This window comes from Heptranchias perlo, chromosome 17 (assembly GCF_035084215.1).
Source record: "Heptranchias perlo isolate sHepPer1 chromosome 17, sHepPer1.hap1, whole genome shotgun sequence".
Classification (NCBI taxonomy): Eukaryota; Metazoa; Chordata; class Chondrichthyes; order Hexanchiformes; family Hexanchidae; genus Heptranchias; species Heptranchias perlo.
The window spans coordinates 25425221-25439778 of NC_090341.1; the positions used below are offsets into that span (position 1 = coordinate 25425221).

General features: G+C 40.4%; 1 protein-coding gene across 4 annotated transcripts in view; it reads right to left on the reverse strand.

Moving 5' to 3' along the window:
- LOC137334185 (ERC protein 2) overlaps positions 1-14558 on the reverse strand; it is a 631578-nt gene that overhangs the window by 110024 nt on the left and 506996 nt on the right. Inside the window, exon 19 of one of the 4 annotated variants that reach the window (XM_067998750.1) lies at positions 8290-8369. The exons of the other annotated variants lie outside the window; for them this stretch is intronic. Coding sequence (XP_067854851.1) covers positions 8343-8369 — 27 coding nt within the window. The 3' untranslated portion in view covers positions 8290-8342. Of the gene's footprint in view, positions 1-8289; positions 8370-14558 lie in introns of those variants that run through there. 4 annotated transcript variants of the gene reach the window in all.

The following is a 14558-nucleotide window of genomic DNA, read 5'->3' on the forward strand; positions in this document are numbered from 1 at the left end:
ACTGAACCCTATGAATGATGCTGAAGATAGCCTCCTGGATGTTCTTAAGGATACTGGAAAAAGACAAGAGTGGAGTATAGGACTTATACCTTCCCCTTCTCACAGGAAGGTGATAGGGATCACTGGGATTCCATCCACAAAATGGCTAGAACCATGATAAATTCATAATAACCCTTCCAACAGATCTAAGTAAACAGTGCACCTCTCCATGCCCCAACAGCTGAGACTAGAAGTTGCTGTTCCTTCTTCCTAACGATACAGCACAATCTTACCCTGACTTCCCAAGCTAAGCAAGGGCCTGGAAAAGGGAGCATTCCTTTCCACATGGAGAAAGAGGATGATCAGAGTCTTGTGCATGAGTCCATTCAACAGCAACAGCACTTGCATTTATATAGCACCTTTAATGTAGTAAAACGTACCACAGTGCTTCACAGCAGTGCAATAAAGAAGGACACTAAGCCAAAGACGATATTAGGAGGGGTGACAAAAACCAGGTTAAAGAGGTGGGTTTTCAGGAGGGTCTTGAAGCAGAGGGAGGTGGAAAGGCAGAGGGGTTTCGGAAGGAAATTGTAAAGCACAGGGCCTAGGCTGAAGACACAGCCACCAATGTTGGGGCAAAGATCGGGAGATGGGGGTAGAGGAGGTTACAGAGATGAGGAGGTTACAGAGATAAGGAGGGAAGAGCCAACGAAGAGATATAATACTAGGATGAGAATTTTAAATTGGAGGAATTGGGGGATCCGGAGCCAGTGTAGGTCAGCAAGGACGGATGACTGGTGAGCGGGACTTTGTGCAGTATAGGGTACAAGCAGCACAATTGTGGATGAGCTGAAATTTACAAAGGGTGGAGTACGGGAGGCTAGACAGAACAGCATTGGAACAATCGAGTCTGGACGTGACAAAGGCATGGATGAAGGTTTCAGCGACAAATGGACTGAAGTAGGGATACAGGTAGGCAATATTATGGAAGTTGAAATAGGCAAGCTTTGTGATAGAGGATATGGGGTCAGAAGCTTAGCTCTGGGTTGACTATGTCAACGGCTGCAGAGGGGTCGAGAACTAGGAGGGAAAATGCACTACAGTCACAGAGGATGTCATTTGTGAGCTTGGTTAGGGCCTTTTTGGTGCTATGGCAATGACATAAACCTGATTGGGGAGATTCAAACATAGAGTTGCAGGACAAATGGGCACTGATTGGAAAGGCGACAACACATTTGTGAACTTTGAAGAGGAAAGGGAGGTCGCAGATGGGGCGGTAATTTGTAAGGAAAGAGGGATCAAGGGTGTTTTATTTTGAGAAAGGAGATAATGATCATAGAATCATAGAAGTTACAACATGGAAACAGGCCCTTCGGCCCAACATGTCCATGTCGCCCAGTTTATACCACTAAGCTAGTCCCAATTGCCTGCACTTGGCCCATATCCCTCGATACCCATCTTCCCCATGTAACTGTCCAAATGCTTTTTAATAGACAAAATTGTACCCGCCTCTACTACTGCCTCTGGCAGCTCGTTCCAGACACTCACCACCCTTTGAGTGAAAAAATTGCCCCTCTGGATCCTTTTGTATCTCTCCCCTCTCACCTTAAATCTGTGCCCCCTCGTTATGGACTCCCCTACCTTTGGGAAAAGATTTTGACTATCGACCTTATCTATGCCCCTCATTATTTTATAGACTTCTATAAGATCACCCCTTAACCTCCTACTCTCCAGGGAATAAAGTCCCAGTCTGTCTAACCTCTCCCTGTAAGTCAAACCATCAAGTCCCGGTAGCATCCTAGTAAATCTTTTCTGCACTCTTTCTAGTTTAATAATATCCTTTCTATAATAGGGTGACCAGAACTGTACACAGTACTCCAAGTGTGGCCTCACCAATGCCCTGTACAACTTCAACAAGACATCCCAACTCCTGCATTCAATGTTCTGACCAATGAAACCAAGCATGCTGAATGCCTTCTTCACCACCCTATCCACCTGTGACTCCACTTTCAAGGAGCTATGAATCTGTACTCCTAGATCTCTTTGTTCTATAACTCTCCCCAACGCCCTACCATTAACGGAGTAGGTCCTGGCCCGATTCGATCTACCAAAATGCATCACCTCACATTTATCTAAATTAAACTCCATCTGCCATTCATCGGCCCACTGGCCCAATTTATCAAGATCCCGTTGCAATCCTAGATAACCTTCTTCACTGTCCACAATGCCACCAATCTTGGTGTCATCTGGAAAGGGCACAGCACCTGAGGAGAGTGAACCATTTACAAAGTCAGCTAGTAGGGGTGCCAGGAAGGTAAATTGGGTGGGCAACAGTTTATTGGGAATGGGGATAAAGGAAGCAGGAAGTGGGTCTCTTGTACACGATGAGAGGGAATGAGGAGAGTAGGAGTGAAACTTGAAAAATAAGTGAGGGCAGAGGCAGCCTATGAGGGGTTTGACTTAATCAGCGAGTGGGGGGCAGTAAAAGCAGCTGAACAGATAATCTCAATCTTAGTGACGAAGAAGTCCATGGGTTTCTGACCCCATATCCTCTCTATCACAGAGCTTGCCTATTTCCACCTCCATAATGTTTATTGGAGTTGAGGGTGCACGGAGCACGGGACAGGTTTTTAAAGGAGATAACTGGTAGTGGATAAAAGAAGCCGGGGTGGGGGGGGGGGGCATCTTTGCCCTTGAGGATGATCCTGGAGTTGTGGATGGTTTTGGCAGAGGAGAGAGAGATCTGATAGCGCTTAATGTGGTCCAGTCAGATCTGGGGATTGATGGTTACACCACATTCACATACTTTTTCACAACAATTGCCAATATCGATATTAACATTAATGCAGATAAACATCAAGCTTATGTTATGATTTTTATGTTTAATGACTACAATGCATTTCACTCACATAGCCATTTTTGTAATTATCTTTGTTCAAAGAAAAGTAGCAAGTTTGAAAAAAGGTAGATAGAGTCATAGAGTTATACAGCACGGATAGAGGCCCTTCGGCCCATCGTGTCCGCGCCGGCCATCAAGCCCAGTCTAATCTAATCCCATATTCCAGCATTTGGTCCGTAGCCTTGTATGCTATGGCATTTCAAGTGCTCATCCAAATGCTTCTTGAATGTTGTGAGGGTTCCTGCCTCTACAACCCTCTCAAGCAGTGAGTTCCAGACTCCAACCACCCTCTGGGTGAAAAAGTTCTTTCTCAAATCCCCTCTAAACCTCCCGCCTTTTACCTTGAATCTATGCCCCCTTGTTATAGAAACCTCAACGAAGGGAAAAAGTTCCTTAGTATCCATCCTATCTATGCCCCTCATAATTTTGTACACCTCAATCATGTCCCCCCTCAGCCTCCTCTGCTCCAAGGAAAACAAACCCAATCTTCCCAGTCTCTCTTCATAGCTGAAGCGCTCCAGCCCTGTTAACATCCTGGTGAATCTCCTCTGCACCCTCTCCAAAGCGATCACATCCTTCCTGTAGTGCGGCGACCAGAACTGCACACAGTACTCCAGCTGTGGCTTAACCAGTGTTTTATACAGCTCCATCATAACCTCCTTGTTCTTATATTCTATGCCTCGGCTAATAAAGGCAAGTATCCCATATGCCTTCTTTACCACCTTATCTACCTGTTCCGCTGCCTTCAGGGATCTGTGAACTTGCACACCAAGATCCCTCTGACCCTCTGTCTTGCCTAGGGTCTTCCCATTCATTGCGTATTCCCTTGCCTTGTTAGTCCCTCCAAAGTGCATCACCTCGCACTTTTCCGGGTTAAATTCCATTTGCCACTGTTCCGCCCATCTGACCAACCCATCTATATCGTCCTGCAGACTGAGGCTATCCTCCTCGCTATTTACCACCCTACCAATTTTTGTATCATCAGCGAACTTACTGATCATACCTTTTACATTCATATCCAAGTCGTTAATGTAGACCACAAACAGCAAGGGCCCCAGCACAGATCCCTGTGGTACCCCACTGGCCACAGGCTTCCAGTCACAAAAACAACCTTCGACCATCACCCTCTGCCTTCTGCCACTAAGCCAGTTTTGTATCCAAAGTGCCAAGGCACCCTGGACTCCATGGGCTCGTACCTTCTTGACCAGTCTCCTGTGCGGGACTTTATCGAAGGCCTTACTGAAATCCATGTATACCACATCCACTGCGTTACCCTCATCCACACGCCTAGTCACCCCCTCAAAAAATTCAATCAAATTAGTCAGACATGATCTTCCCTTGACAAAGCCATGTTGACTATCCCTGATTAATCCTTGCTTCTCCAAGTGGAGACTAATTTTGTCCTTCAGAATTTTTTCCAATAATTTTCCTACCACTGATGTTAGGCTCACTGGCCTGTAGTTCCCCGGTTTTTCCCTACTCCCCTTCTTGAATAATGGTACTACATTAGCGGTTCTCCAGTCCTCTGGCACATCCCCTGTGGCCAGAGAAGTTCTGAATATATGTGTTAGAGCCCCCGCAATCTCCTCCTTTGCCTCACACAGTAGCCTGGGATACATTTCGTCCGGGCCTGGGGATTTATCCATTTTTAGGCCTGCTAAAACCGCCAATACCTCCTCCCGCTCGATGTTAATATGTTCGAGTATATCACAGTCCCCCTGCCGTATTTCTATGTCTACATTGTCCTTCTCCATAGTGAAAACAGATGCAAAAAATTCATTTAGAACCCCTCCTACATCTTCTGGCTCCACACACAGATTGCCATTTTTGTCCCTAATGGGCCCTATTTTTTCCCTAGTTATCCTCTTACCCTTAATATACTTATAAAACATCTTAGGATTTTCCTTTATTTTGCTCGCCAGTGTTTTTTCATGGCCCCTCCTTGATCTCCTAATTTCCTTTTTAAGTATCCCCCTGCACTTTCTGTACTCCTCTAGGGCTTCCTCCGTCCTTAGCCTTTTGTATCTGCCAAAAGCCCTCCTTTTTTTCCTAATCCATTCTCGTATATCCCCTGACATCCAAGGTTCCCTGGAGTTCTTGGAACCACCCTTGACCTCCTAGTAGCACCTGGTACAACCAGGATTCATAAAAAGGATCATATAAGTGAGTTGGCTTGCAAGTTTTCAATGTCATGAGTAAAGGCAATAATCTAGAATTTTTGGTTAGGCAGTAAGAGTAATTAAAGTTATAAACACAACATGTCTGGGCATTACCACTATTAGCAAAATCCTATTTGACGAATTGGCAGACGTAGAAATGTGATGCTGTGACAGTATCACCTGATGCGTGTCCAAAGGAATCCAGTTCAACAGTCTGATTATGGAGAAATGTTTGATGGATGGTTGTCCACTAAATCAGGGTTAGGTGCCCTGGCATCTGAAAAAAGGTTATACCTCGATGCATTTGCTTTCAGAGTTAATTTCATAACTGCCTCAAGTAGTTGTTTCCTCATGTTGATCAAGTGTGAGAGGAGCTTACAAAAATAACAAAGGTAGATTTCATCTTTGAGGAATTTAATTTTATGTTTGTTTCAAAAGTATTAACTTTGATGCAGAGAATAGTAAAGGTTTAGACCACAAGAAGGAGGATAATGACATGAGTTCACAATGCTTCTCAGTAGCCTGCTTTAGGCAGGAGAGTGAAAATGCATTTATGGAATAAATTTGTGCTGACTCACATTTCTTGTGTTTGAAAACCTCTGCATCACCCACCTGAGACCTGATAGTTTACTGAAGATGGTGGGATTGTCTTTTTCTTTTCCTTAAGAACACAGAGAATGTGAATGATTCAAAATGGCACTGGGGATGTTTTTTTTAAAATCAGTTACAGGAAAGAGCTTCCAGAGTTATGTAAATTGTTGATAATTAGTACATCATATAGAAAATATTCAATATAATCTCTAAACTATTAAACACAATCAACAATTCCTGTCAACAGTCCAAAACCAGACACAATACTGATTGTGTAAAAGCTTCTCTCTTGTGGTAATGAAATCAATAGGAAGGTGACACACAAGATGAGAAAAATAGCTGATAATGGCTCATCTAAACAATTGTTGTTAACAGTTAGCTCAGATGTTCTGGTTGCATGGTTCAGCTTATCCATGGTATGGGAGGATTATAGAATGATACACAATGGGGGCGATTTTAAGGATAAATGGGATCGGTGCGGCCGGAGGCCAAGGTGGACGGGAAACTGTTAGGCCCTCTGCAGTGAGGAGCCTGGAGATTTTAACTCTCGGCCCTTATCCTTTGATTGGAGTCAGTCTCCCCCGTGAACCCTGGTAGGAAAAGCTACGTGGCCGGCAGGATGGTGGGAGCAGAATTTCGGGTGGCAGGAGGCACCCATTCTAACGGTCCCCGAAACTAAGTAAGTGTTTGGGAGAGGGGTTGGTTGAATGGTCGGACGAGGAGGGAGGCCCAAGGTTTCAGGGGGCACTCCAGCTGGCCCACAAGGAAGCAGCATTTTTAAAAAAGAAACCTACCTTTCAGTGCCTCTTACGGCCCCGGATCCTCTTTCCAATAGATTTGACCTGGCGGTGAAGCCATGAGAGCTTTTCTATGCAGACCCAGGGTTAAGACTGCAGTCGGGCCCCGATGACGTCATCTGCACATTTAAAGCAGAGCCCCGCTGTCCTTTAGCGGGTGTCCTGCTCGCCTGCTAAAAAAAGCAGGTTAATATTGGGCTCTGTGGGAAGGCAGTGGAATCGGAGGGGGATCTGTCACAAGGGGCATTTTAACTGCCCACCCAGTTTCTGCCAGGCAGTGGGAATTAAAACTCCCACCAGCATCTTCCCTCAGAACAAAAACGCTGTAATGTGTTCAATACCCAATTCATTCTGAACGAGAATCTACAAATTCATACATATAATGGTAAGCTTGAAGCAGCATTAGAATACCATCAAGCAGTAAAATTATTTTTGATCAGATGTTGATGCAAGGAACAGAACTAAACAAAACTCTGTAACTGACACCTCCAGACAGAAGAATGGAATTTCACGATCAGATGAGAGCTCAACTGTTTGTATAACACCAAGATTAAACACCGATTGAAAATGAGTCTCTACAAGAATCTCTAGTTTCACAGACCATAAAAATCCCCGCACAAGCAACATCAAACTGTCAAAACAAATTCGTATTAAAATTCTCGCAGAGTACAGAGACAGATGTCTATAGTAACCTTGGTTCTTCATCTGTGTTTTCTTTCATTTAGATTCAATTACCAAAAGAGACAGGAAATTAGAATTAATTAGTGTTTTTTGCAATGGTGCAATCTTTATTTTTCATGTGTAGTATTTATAAATTAACTGTAAGTAGCTCATTTCACTGTCACGCTGTTCTGTTCAAACATTCAGTTTTCCCTACAAGTTGTTGAGCAAAATTACTTCTCAAATTAATTTCAACTTCATTTCCACTGTTTCAGGTCAATATGAAAGTTGCTAAGGAATGATGTGTATTGGCTTTCGAACACAGATGTGTGAAATTGATGCAAACATCAACCTTTTCTGATTTGATGAAACATTATTTTTAAAAATGTAGATACCTTAACTCAGTACATAATTTCACAGGAATTTTATGCATAACTACCTTTAGTATCTGTCACTAAATCATATTGTGGAAAACCCGCAATGCTGCTTTGTTCCCACAGCACCTCAATACATCCACTGCTGATCAATTAGAGAACAAAAAGCAATTATCTGGATACAAATCTGTGGGGGAAAATTGTCTTTGACTTGGATCAGGTTAGGCTTAAAAGTTTGTAACTAGTGAGGAACCTTTTCAATGAAGTAGTGTGTTAACAAACTAGCTTTCTAAGTTTTAGTCCAATTTTTCTTCCCTGTTCTTATGTCAATCTTTACTCCTTTCTTACAAACCCGTTTCCTCATATTCTTCCAGTCTGTAAAATTGGCCATGAGTTCTATCCCTGATTTTAAAAGCAATATTGCTTTATACAATCATCGGTAGCAACATGCAAGGATTTTCCCACCAGGAAGCTCCCTACATAAGAATTTATTTGGCTAATGATAAATGTTATCTGTGTATCTTCATTAGAACCTGAATTTATATGTGTGTGTGTGTGTGTGTGTGATATTAATTGTTATGTTATGAAGGCCTTAAGTATTACTTTTTCACATTGTTAGTACTGATGCAAAAATCTACTGTTGTGAATAATTTCTCACCTGCACTGCTACAAAATCAGTTTCAAATTCATATTTCTTTAGAAGGCAATGTGGACAGAGAGATGGTGACACAAGAACAACAAACGTTAGAACACACACAAAGAAAGATTGCACAAAGAGCAGAACATTTGAGTATTACAGCGTCCAGTGCAATCTGATCTGAGAAGAGAAAATCCAGGCTCTCACCCCTCAGAACAAAACTGTAGCTTTGGTTCATGTGTACTGTTACGCCCATATGCCCTCCTCATCATCCTATTGGTCGATATGTTTGAGGACATGCATGGCAGCATTGGAATGAAACAAAGAGAGGGTTAGTCAGTTTGACGCATTAGAACATTTTTATCTCTGTTGGTAGAAATGTGAGTTTGTTTAAAATAGACAGCCTGCAGCTTCAGCACAAAGACAAACAAACATACAGATTGTCTACAGAGACGATTTCACCCTACTGGAACCTACAAAACAGAAGCCGAAGCAAAACAAGCAAAGAACAACCAGAGTCCATTTTATAGAGGTACTTACCCAGTATAAGGGTTTAGAATTTTAAGGCTACTTTTTGACTGTTTTGTGATATCTATATACTCTACAATAAATAACTCCTATTCTTATAAAACAATTTTCCAACAAAGCCAAAAATTAAGCAGGTTTAGACTGTGCATTTTCACAATGCTTGCAAATATCTGCTGCAAGCCATTCCATTAAAAAATCATATTGTGCAACTTCCTTTTCAAGTTTTTGGCACAACTCTTTCGGTATCAAACTGCAAATCCTACAGAATTTTACCATCTATCATTGTAAATGGGGCCTGCTTAATGGCTAATGTGAAAGATAGATTTCAAGTTCACAAAATGTACATGAACAAGAAAATACTTCTTTATTTACAGAATACCAATTTTGTTGCTGAATTCAGCCATCCCAGGAATAAAAGAGACTTAAAAGTGTTAGCTATTATAAGAAAACATGTTAACACACATCTGAAAAGCAAGAGATTAAAATAAAGAAACTGGACAGTGAAACATATTGGTACATGTTCCAGCTAGGCTGGATTTATACTAAATTCCTTTATGCACCTTTTTGACACTGGTGTTTACATGTTGAATGTAAATAGATTGTCGCATGTGTTTAAAAAAACGTACAAACAATGAGTTAGGTACCCATGGGAATTCATAGATTGGAAAATATACCCTGTAAAATAAAGATGATTTATCGTTAATTCCTGCTAGAGTTAATAACTTGCTGCTTCTTAATGAAAGAGATCAAGACATTCTTGTTCTTACAAAACTCAACAGAGCAAAAATACTGAAGTTATAATTAACTTACATATCATAACAGTGTTTTGAAAATAGATTTAAAGTAGACACACCAATCTTATCCACTCCAACATATACTTAACAGATTCTGCATTTTGAAACTTTAGACAGTTGTGTTTCCATGGCCACCTGGGTCAAAGGTGAATAATATAAGGAGGACATCCAGAAATTCAGATGGTTGTTTAGGCGTGAATTGGTTATATCACTTTAAGAATGGAGAAATCAATTTGAATATGCGGCTTAAGGGATCTGGACTTTCAACAAGCAGCCGTGTCAAATTGTTGCCTTTAGCTGTAGACTACGAGAACTATTGCACTTCTAGTATTTCACCAAAAAAAAATGAAGATAAACACAGACAGACTTAATCACAGCAGCACTGGGAGACGGATGACCCAGCTATGTGCCTCTATGAACACCAACCGCAATTATCTACTTCTGCCACTTAGCATGGATTGGTAAGTTAATTACTTGCTTCTAGTGAAACATGTACTGTCCATTTTACACGCTAATACTTATCTTGTTACAGCCTCAAATCAATTTGCTTTAATCTCCACTCAGAAATTGCAATAGATCTTCTCTTGGATTTGGTGATTACAATTCAGAATGAACCCTTTTTATTTTTTTAAAAAAGAACTAGAGAAATTTCTTTTTGAAACAGGAGTGCAAAATAATTTATTTTGTACTTGGTCCCTGAACCAGTTATCCTTTCAAAGTACATTAGAATTAAGTGAACTAATGTGGCAATTATTAAGACAACTCAGACAATCCTCTGTACTCCCCTCTAAAATTTGTTTGGCACCATTCTGAACACCAGAGGAAATGGTGGGACCTAGGAAACCTCATCTAGCTCTTTTAAACATACGTGCTGATTTTCAGATTACTTAGCCTTTTCTTCATTTTGAATTTCTGATTAGCACAAACTCTCTCTGCAAACCTAGTGTTTCAAACCACTTAATTCTGAAATCATTCTACTGTGATTGATGCAGCCAGGTTTCAGCTAAGGCAACTTAAAAGGATATGTAGGAAGAAGAACTTTCAATATTTTCAATATTCAACCATAAAGTTAATAGCTACCAAGAAAACTAGCAAAAGCTGACAAACAATTACAAAAAAGCTGAAACAGCCTGCAAAAAAAAAATCTTACAGCACAAAAACCTGCGGTCCAATCTATCTGATGGGTTCAGGTTGCCTAAAATCTCGCCCTCTAATGGTTCTGGCCAACTTCCAACTAATTTGATTGGTTCTGACAGCCTCTTGTCCTGCCAGACTATCTGATTTGGGTGATAGCAACAATCTCTAACCCAATTGTAAAAAGAAATTCTCCTGAAACACTGACCAGCTGACACATGGATTGAAATACTGACTGCCAGTTGTCATACATGGAAGATCTTACTTCCTTGTGCATCCTATAGGCACACAGTCTTAATTTTTTAAAAGAGTAATTCTCCTCTAACTCTCTGCTGACTTAAGACTTGGTAGCAACAGACACCTTCTGTTGATGTTTGACAAGGGAAGCCCATGAAATTTGCCTGCAGAGGGCCATTCAGTTCAATCAGGAGCCACCTTTTTATTTTTAAAAGTAGTTCTGCTAAAGTCTTTTAGTGTACCTTAACAGCATTACGTAAAGAACAGGTTTGAAAAGTTACCCAAGTTGGTTAACAGGAAATAGTATTTTTGTATTGATTTGGGAATTTCTCAGCAATTCAATCCTCATTTTTTTTAAAGTTCTTATACATTCTCCTCAATTCACTCTTCACCACTCACCTTTCCCAGCCAAAAGAACAGGAGAGTGGCATGTCTCCTCCAAAGTCCCTCCAGACTTGTTACTTGTAAATGTGTGAATAATAAGGATAACTAGCCCACTGATCTTCCCTTTCACCTATGTAAACTCAATGTAATATCTATCTCTGTTTGCTAATGTTAATTTTAAAAAGTTGCCATCTGCTTTATGCTCAGACTGATCTTTTCCACTAACAACAAACAGAGGAAAATATACCCCAGTGTATGTAGAAAGAATCAGAGGTCCAAACCTCTATCCTAACATTATATATACTGCATTGGGGCTCCAACACCCGGTGCCACTATGACATTTATTTCTAATATCACTCAAATAAAGAGCGAAGTCTTAAAAACTGTCCACAGCAGTACTGTGTACTTCAGTTCATTTCTTCCCATTTTTGAGGGCCCTCGCTCATTCCTCCCACCTCCTGACTTTCTTCTTCAACTTAGGAAGAGCTTGAGGAACAGGCACTCAACCACATGCTAATATCTATTTTATAATATAATTATCAGAATACAAATCTAATTTTTTGTTTAAAAACTGAATTTAAATGCAGTCAATCCACTGCCAAATCTAACCCAGAGACACTCTTCTGCAATATATATATATATAAAAAAATTTAGTTATTTCCTTAACTTGTTTTCATTTAGATTGAGTTGTTGAATAGGTGATAAAATGGGCTATAGTACAATCATTTGCAAATTAATTATTTTTATCTACAGTTTAGGAACAGGTGTAGGCCATTCAGTCGCTAGAGCTAGTTCGACCATTCTATCAGATCATGGCAGATGTGTACCTCTACCCGCCTTTGCTCCGTATCCCTTAATACCCTTAATTAACAAAAATCTATCAATTTCAGTCTTAAAAATTTTAGTGATTTGTGTGCATGGTTACTTAAATCCTTTTGCTCTTCCACAGCTCCTGGTCTCTCACCATTAAGAAAGTATTCCAATTTTGTCTTTCTCAGATCCACAGTGGATGACCTCAAACTTCCCCACATTGAACTCCATCTGCCAGTTTTGCCCACTCACTTAGTCCCTTTGTAGCTATCCCTTCCTGTTGCCATCCACACAATTTACTGTGCATCCTAACTTAGTGCCATCCACAAACTTAGATTTACAACTCTCTATTCCTTCATCCAAGTCATTTATATATATGGTGAAAAGCTAATGTCCCAGAACAGACCCCTGGGGAACACGATTTGTGACACTCTGCCAATTAGAGTATGTGCCCTTTATCCCTACTCTCTGACAACATCCATGACATTTGCAATTTTCCAATCCAAAGGCACAATTTCTGAATCTAGAGAACTTTGCAAAATTATGACGAATGCTTCTGCAATTTCCTCACCTATTTGTTTTCATTCAAACCATCAGGTCCTGGAGATTTGTCTATCGTAATTCCCATTGTTTTCACCATTACCATTTAAAAAAATTATATTCAGTTCCTCCTCTTGACTAATTTTTAGGTTCCCTTGTATCACTGGTATTTTGTCCTCTTTTTCCGCTGTGGAAACAGATGCAAAGTATTCAATTAACAAGACTGCCATTTCCTTATTATCCATTATAGTCTCACCTGTATCTGCCTTTAATGGGCCCACATTCCCCTTCACCACTCTCTCTCTCTCTCTCAATATATTTATAAAATGTTTGCTGTTAGATTTGATATCATATTCCCCTTTTGCACCTCTAATTACTTTCTTTGTATCCCTATGTTGTTTTTTATAGCGCTCTCAGTCCGCTGGATTTCCACTTTTCCGTGCATTTGTGTAAGCCTTTTCTTTTAGCTTAATACTGACTCCTTACCTCTTTTGTTGAGCATCGTTGCTTAACAACACAAGTGGAGGTTTTGCCTTTTAGGGGGTATGTACTCGTTTTGTAACATACCAAATCCTTCTTTGAATACTTCCCACTGTTTGTAGGTTTACCCAGTTCAGACCAGTTTACTGTGGTCAATTCATTTCTCATCCCTTCGAAGTTTGCCGTACTTAAATTTAAAACCTTTGTTTGTAACTCTCCCTTCTCCCTCTCAAACCTAATTTCAAATTCAATCATATTATGGTAACTTCGCAAGAGGTTCCCTTACTGTCAGATTGTTAGCTAATTCTGGTTCATCACTATAACTAGTATGGCCTATTCCCTTGTTGATTTTGAAACATATCGGTCTAGAAAACTGTCCACTAGAAATTCATTCCTTTACCACTTGAGCTGTTCGGTTTCTTCCAGTCTATGTGAAAATTAAAATCTCCCATTATAACCACATTGTTTTTGCTACGTGCTTATCTGATCTCCGTATTTATACATCCCCCCCCACCCCCCACCCCGTCAGGAGGTCTGTAGACAACTTATACCAGAGTCATGCATCTTTAACTAAGGAGGGCCTTAAAGGAGGACATGGAGGTGGAGAGGAAGAGCGATTTAGGGAGGGAAAATAAGATCTAACCCATCTAAATGGATTAATTAAAATCTTTAAACCAATGGCAATGAGTCTTTTCTAATGAGGTTGGACCTTTATACCTTGTTTGCCAGCTGAAGTGAAAAGAGAACAATTACCAAACAGCATATATTTTTTTTTTTAGAGATTTGAATACTACAGGTAATTTACTAGGGAACTCCCTTAGGTATTACATCAATTGTCTTCAATGCCAAAAATGCACAAACACTTTTGAAATAGCATAAAATACCACACAAGCACAATTATGCACAATATTTTATGGCAAAAAGGTATTAAAGACATAAAGCAATGGAAATGTTTTGAAAATGAGATCCTTCTTGTTTATAATGTCATCCGTGCCTCCATAATCATTTTGATGACTGTATGATTTTTCCAATCGTCTTTTTTTCGGGGGGGGTGGGGGGGGGGGAAAGAGAAGACAGTTCCTCATAACAAAAATTCAAATGAGTGGCACTTGAGAGTTTGAATTCATGTGAATTTGATAAACATGTAACCAGTTTGCCATTAAATGTTATGCTTGGATTAGGATCTTCATTTTTCTTAATGGTGAGAGACTAGGAACTCTGGAAGAGCAAGAAGATTTGGGTGTCCATGTACACAAAACACTAAAAGCTAATGCACAGGTACAAAAGGTAATCAAAAGTAATCATACTAGTATCTGCCTAGTGTGATTTTCAGCCAGCAGAGCCATATTACAGGTCACACTGAGTTTTGCGTCTGCGTGCTTGGATGCACATACAGTGCTCTGCTCATGGGCAGCTAATTTGCTATGTTATCACAGTATGGGTAAAAAGATTCCACACTAAGTTTATAAAGTTCAAGGGAGATTCCACAGACCTGGACAATTTAAAAACATGGCGTTGCAATGGACTGGAGTTATACTGCACTATGTGCAAAGTC